The following is a 6,819-nucleotide window of genomic DNA, read 5'->3' as shown; positions in this document are numbered from 1 at the left end:
AACCCCCCCCCCCCCCCCCACCCACCCACAAATCATGTTACCATCTTTACCCCCTTCCAGCTCATAATAGTATATTTAGGTTCTAAATGACTTCATGTCCTACAGGCTACTGCTGCACTGCTTGTCATCCGGAGTCCCTGTTGCACTGAAGAGATTACTATTGCAGTTATATTGATTTTCTCAATTTAGACTTTGGTTGTTGTAAGATATTGTAGAACAGCTTTCTATACTACAAAACCCTCGGCTACTGGTCTTTTTGTTATTATCCTTTTGTGTACTCTTTCCTACTGGCACAAGATTATATAAACTTTGTTCCGCCCCCATTTCATGATCATACTATTTCTCTGTATGTGATAAGGATGAATTGGTGCATTATCTTTTTAGTACATAATAAGAAATTGAAATAAGAGCCAAATAGGCTATCCAATTACACAGTAAAATGCAATTGGACCATTGAACTAAAAGGAATTTACAATTAGGTTCCTGAATAATGCAAAATAATGAGTAGAATTTAACTTAAAATGACCTTTTGACTTGATAACATGTTGATGTGGCCTACTGAATTTTAAAATATTTTTAAATTTTTTTAAATAAATTTAAATTAAATAATTATTTAATAATAATTTTAATTTTAAAAAAATTCAGCTTTCCAGGAAAGGCCAGACTGCATTCTCACTTGAAAAGGCAAGGGTTTTTTTTTTAGTTTAATTGTCTAATTGCATTGTGTTGTGTAGTTGAATAAAGGTACCATGGACTTGTAAGAAAATGGACACAATTTATTGAATATTTGAATACTCCACTCCATAATATAAAGCTTGTTGTCTACATAAGTAATAGCATTGGATTTTTAAGATACAAAAATGGTAGATATCTCTAAGGAAATAAAAAGCTCTAGAACTGTTTAAAGGACGATGAAGGATACGGACTGGATGAGTAGCACCGACAGAATACGGTGCGGCAGAAGCAGCATAGCATGGGAAATTGTAATGGTCAATGGTGTTGTGCCACGTTTTTACCTTGTTGACCACGTACAAACATGATTGTCAAATATTGGAAGCATTATTAGGTTGTAGAGGTTGTTGGAGCATCTTCTTTGTGGTCACCAAAGACACGCTGCCTGAAGTCTTGCACCATCATTGGCAAACCCTTTCTTAGAGGCACTTTGGGCTCCCATCCAAGCAGTTCTTTTGCCCTCGAGATATCAGGCTTCCTCATGTGCGGGTCATCCTCTGTATTTGGCCTGAACTCTATCCGAGCATTTGGATCAATGGTTTCCTGCACAACCTGCACCACCACCCGCCATTCTTTCAATACAAATTCTAACTGTAATTTCATAGCTCATGGAATGGAAGAGGTGAGCTACACACCTTGGCTAGTTCAAGCATGGTGAATTCGCCTGGGTTTCCAAGGTTAAAAGGTCCAACGTGTTCTCCTTCCATCAACCGGATAAGACCGTCAACCTTAAACCAATCAACAATTCAACACGCATTAGCCCTTTCTACTCCAAAAACACACCAACTCAACTAAATCCAGCTAGCTGTAAATGAACAAAATTGTGCAATACTAAATTCGGCAGCTTTTGATTCGCCATTGCGTGCAACTTATTAATTTAGTCCCCATACATCTCAATCGAGATATGGTCCAGAATGAAACAATGGGTGGATGAATAATGTAACAAGCTGCCGCTATCGATGTGATACAGCCGTACATGGGAAACCCCTCCCTCTGTCCCAGTTTGCACCTGAACTAATCCCCCACCCATGTGCGCCCTTTTTACCTTGTAAGATGCCCTATTAATGACGACCCGAGGGGACTAGTAGTTTTCACAGTATAACTGTACTCTTTTACAGTTATATAATGACTGAATCCACCTTTGAAGCCCCAAAATCTCAAGCTCAAATTTCACAGACTCATTCCAGTTATTGGTACCAGAAAGTGAAAATTATAATTGAAGCAGATTGAACTGCTGGAAATTTCTATTGCAATTATTATTGGGTGTAGTACACGATAAGCTTGTACCCAACTATTTGAAAATTGTTCATTTTCCTCTTTTTACCCAAACCCCATCATTTCAATTCTTGCACAGTTTTTTTTTTTAAAGTAATACTTTATACACAACTAAAAGTTATTACCAAAATCGAATCTTTTGCAGTGTGAGCTAGCATGTGATATTCAACATATATAAGCATATAATGGAGTAGTTAGAACAGCGAAATAAAGACAATAATTTGAGAAATGACTTACCAAATCAGATACAAATTGGAAACTTCTTGTCTGCTTTCCATCGCCATAAACAGTCATCGGCTCCTTCCTTAACGCCTATAATAATCAATCCACATAAACAATTCACCTCTTCAAAATCAAATATTACACCAGTCGGTTGGTAAACAAGATTACCTGAGCGACAAAGTTGCTGACGACACGGCCATCATCAATGCACATACGGGGACCATAGGTGTTGAATATCCTAGCTATCCTCACCTGTCCCAGTTAAATTTGTATGTGCAAGTGTTTTAATCCAAACAATATTTATTATACACAAGTATCAAACCATGAAACATTAAATCATTAATGCAATTTTTTTCCATACAGAATAAAACAAATACGGAGTACTAAGGTGTTCGGCAAAATCATGCCTATAACATTGGCAAAAAGTATTTGGCATAAAGGGGAATCTCGTAAGTTTGTAATTCAGGTCAAAAGTGATCATCGTGCATAAATATACATGCATTTTTATGATGATTTAAAACTCAATCTCATCTAACTTGAATTCATTTACATCAATATATTAAAGAAAATTACATTTTTTTATGTCAAGAATAATATTGAACTATTAAGTTTCTTAGATGTAATTAAAAAATTACTACACATTAATCGTGATTTTTTCAAAAATGTAATTAAAAGTATTCGATAAAGCCCTAAGGACCTAAGGAGAATTTCATAAGTCGCAGGTCAAAAGTGATTGTCATGCATAAATATTCATGCAATTTTAGGATGGTTTCAAATTCAATCCAATCTAACTTTAATTCATTTACATATTCCCTATAAAGAAAATTATATTTTTTTTTACTCAAGAATAATAAGGAGTATTAAACTATTAAGTTTCTTAAATGTAATTAACAAATTATTACATCTTAATCGTTCATTGACCTTGACGTTTTCAAAGATGTAATTAAAAAATTGTATAAAGTGATTTGAATTTTGATATTATAGATTGCTAACATTAAATAATGAACTAAATGAAATTAAAAAAAAATAAAAATAAAAACTACCAACAAGTCTTTTCACAGTCCAACAACCTCTAGGTATATGTGTTTAATATTGGCAAGTACAAACCTCAACGTGAGCTCCCCTATGGTAATCCATGGTCAACGTTTCGGCAGTACGCTTTCCCTCGTCGTAGCAACTGCGGACACCTGTCATCGTTTCTCAACATGTGTGTCAGTAACCGACGAATCCGCAAACAGACCAAACAAAAGACTGTCAGACACATTTACATCAAATTTGCGTTGGAGCCTAGCTTTCTGCTAAAAATGACAAATATGACCTCCATCTTTCTAAAATTTCCGTGGATATTTTTTTTTGCCTAGAAATTCTCCGCCAACCGAGAAATGAAAATCGAAAAGCGAAAAGGAAAAACGCGCCAAAATATAGATGGAATTAGGGATCGTGTTTAGGGAAGGGGAAGCGTAAATCACGGATTCGTCGTTGACATTTCAACTTATTGACCGGATCTAACCCATAAAAGGCTCACGTTACGCACTGCTCATACCACGAGGCTAACGTGAGCCGCATTTCACCATTACAGACCTCCGGGCGGCGGCCGGTGAGTGAGGGCTTGCCGGTTAATTATCGTGTTAATAATCGAGTAAATTGGATTAAAATTAAGGCGGAATTGAGTTTGAATTGCAGATTTACCGATAGGATTGACGTTGCCCCAGTAGGTTTCCTTCTGCGGGTGCTGTAGAGGATCGCCGTATACCTCACTGGTGCTGGTTAGCAAAAACCGCGCACCGACTCTCTTCGCCAATCCCAGCATGTTCAGTGTCCCTACCACATTTGTCTTGTGAACTCATAATTAAGAATTCCCAATTTTCATAGACTAGAAATTGAAATTTAATTCAGAGTATAAAAAATAAATGGAAATAGAAATGGAGATAAAAGGATATGATAGTCTTCACGGGGTTGTGCTTGTAGTGAACAGGGGAGGCAGGGCAGGCAAGGTGGTAGATCTGGTCGACTTCCAGGAGAAGTGGCTCAACGACGTCGTGTCGGATGAGTTCGAACCTGGGGTTTCCGAAATGGTGCATAATGTTTTCCTTCCGGCCGGTGAAGAAGTTGTCGACGACGATTACACTGTCGCCTCTCGCGATCAGACGGTCAACCAGATGGCTGCCTACGAATCCGGCGCCGCCTGTCACCACGATCCTCAATCCCTTCTGTTTCAGACCTAGAGGAATCTTCCCGCCCGAATTGAAGGATCCGAGTCCGACGCGGCTCTGGTAGAGAAGCCGGTCCGAGTGAGCCGTCGTCTCTGCTAGAAAGTCGGAGCCGGAGATCGCGTTGTAGCCGTGGCCGTTGACGGAATCTCCGTGGACGTGGGGAGCGGGATTAGACGACGGAAGGAGGGTGAAGATGACGGTGGCTACAGCAATGCCGGCGATGAGAAAAACGAGGCGCTGCTCGCGGAGCATATACCGAACTGGGCGAATCACATTCAGCCATGGCTTCGGAGGCTTCGGCGTATAACCGTCCGTCACCGGCGGCGCCTCTTGTCCTCTGTAGATCAACTCCGAACTCATAACTAACTCTCTCTCGTCTTCTCGATGTGCGTATACGTGTAAATAAACCTAAATTTGAGAAATCAGGCACTGGTGCTCGCTGCAAAGGATAGGATTGCCTCCGAGTGAGAAATTTTCGCCGGGAATCGGTATATACCCACGCTCCGGCGCGTGGGTGGAAAGATCGTTGATTTCAGTTTGAGTCCCTTTTGCTTGGTAAGGTCCTTATATAGGAAATTACTCGTACTGGTTAAGGAGGGTAAGTTTCTGGCTAATTAAATCATGGGATTCATTTGAAAATTGAAACCTCCAAATTTTGTACTAAATGTATTAAGGGGGGTGCGTTGAGTTCACGTTACTATGTGTTATGACCTTTTTCATCTCACTTTATTGACAAAAACAAACTATCAACTTTGGAAATAAATAGTTGAGCGAATAAGTATGCATTTTTTTTTACCAAAAAAGTCATGAATTTGATTTTTATTCACATTACATCAATCGAACACATCATACAATGTCTTCCTAGTGTAGTTTATCTAGTGCACACTGCATACCATTAGGTACAAATCACATTAGATTTATGCTTCAACACACACCATTAAATACAAAGTAGTAATTATGAATTTATCTTATCATTACACCTTTAAAAAAAAAAAAAAAGATCAAACAAAAATATATAATCTGTTTTAGGTAATATAAGATTTATAATCACATTACGTGAATCAAATTTCTCTAGTATATGAAATGTACCATTGAATCCAGTCACGTTACTAATAAACAATTCTATTACACAAATAAGATTTTTATATAAGAAAAAAGGACATAAAATAATAAGAATTGCGTTTTGTTGATTTTTTTTTTTTATTTGGTGATTTACTTTCCTTCTAAATTTAGAGTATGGTATTACCTATTCACCTATTGTATTTTAATTATAATTTTTTTTTTAGGGGATAATGGTGGTGTGATGTTATTGAAATGAGTTGATAAGGTGGGGTAGAATTTTTAATTTATAAGAAGTGCATGGGAAAATTTTAACATTTTACTAAATTTGAAAGGGGACATTGACAGAATAATCCCAAAAGATGGTGATTGGCGACATAGAATCGACTTTTCGTTATTCTTTTTGGGCAAAACTACTCTATATTTTTAGTTTTTGACTAAAGATTTTATAAAATTTTAATTTATGAGAAAATTAAAGATCACACAGAGGTAACTAGCTCGTTATTTAAAAGTGTGTTTTGAGATTGAAGTGAAGAGATTGTTCATAACTTATTGTCAATAGTTTATCGACTTTAACAGATAATAATATCATGATGTTTCTATAAAGAAATAATACAACAAAAATATTAATTTCTGAAAAATACAAGCACAAGAAACGAACGGAATGTGTTAGTTCGTGTCGTGTCTACTCATACTCTCCAAATCTTATTTGCTACCTCTGATCTCTTTGGTGCTAAGAGCATTGTAGCTTAAGTTTTCTAAAATAAAACGAACTATGATTTAAATTTTTGAGTACTCAAACAAATAAACCCATCGAACTAGAGCAATAGTTAGAACATATAAATTTTAGGAGGAAGGAGAGCACGTTTTTCGAAAGAAAAAGATTCAAATTTTCTATTTGTAAATCTCCTGCTCATCCAATGTACATATAGGAGAGGAAGGATAAATAGCATTTAATATACATTGATTTTAAAATCACTCTCTAACCTCCATAACACACATATTTAATCTGAAAATTAATTATAAAAATTAAAAAAAATAGAATTAATTCCTAAAAACTAGAATTAATATATTCCAAAACGGTACTCCGAAATGTGGCACCGGAATGTTACATCTGAAAAGTCGAAGCCACTTCTCGGTATCGACCAAAAAGTCATTACGAAGAACCCAAATCATTTTTGATCAGACTCAAATTGAAAGTGTACCCCACATATATTTGTATCTACAAAATGTCACTTTTAATGTCATTTTTATGCTAATTTTTCAACAGTTTCCAGTGAAATTTGAACTACAAATTGTATAATTATCAAGCCAACAA

The 6,819-nt window shown here is 36.5% G+C and overlaps 2 protein-coding genes across 3 annotated transcripts in view; one reads left to right on the top strand and one right to left on the bottom strand.

Annotated features, from left to right (window-relative positions):
* LOC116016935 (small nuclear ribonucleoprotein Sm D2-like) overlaps positions 1-334 on the top strand; it is a 3,451-nt gene extending 3,117 nt beyond the window's left edge. For both annotated transcript variants that reach the window (XM_031257402.1, XM_031257400.1), the window contains one exon: positions 106-334. The gene's annotated coding sequence lies outside the window, so the exon portion shown is untranslated. The remainder of the gene's footprint in view (positions 1-105) is intronic.
* A 421-nt stretch (positions 335-755) lies between these two features.
* LOC116016727 (UDP-glucuronic acid decarboxylase 4-like) lies at positions 756-5,017 on the bottom strand. Its single transcript, XM_031257105.1, has 7 exons — positions 4,170-5,017; positions 3,919-4,066; positions 3,337-3,416; positions 2,398-2,481; positions 2,245-2,319; positions 1,368-1,460; positions 756-1,284 (listed from the first exon to the last, which is right to left on the bottom strand). The coding sequence occupies exons 1-7, from the start codon at positions 4,800-4,802 to the stop codon at positions 1,063-1,065; spliced, it is 1,335 nt and encodes a 444-aa protein (XP_031112965.1). The 5' UTR covers positions 4,803-5,017; the 3' UTR covers positions 756-1,062.
* Between the last annotated feature and the right edge of the window lie 1,802 nt (positions 5,018-6,819).

This window comes from Ipomoea triloba, chromosome 4, assembly GCF_003576645.1.
Source record: "Ipomoea triloba cultivar NCNSP0323 chromosome 4, ASM357664v1".
Taxonomy (NCBI): domain Eukaryota; kingdom Viridiplantae; phylum Streptophyta; class Magnoliopsida; order Solanales; family Convolvulaceae; genus Ipomoea; species Ipomoea triloba.
This window is presented reverse-complemented; position numbering and strand designations above follow the sequence as displayed.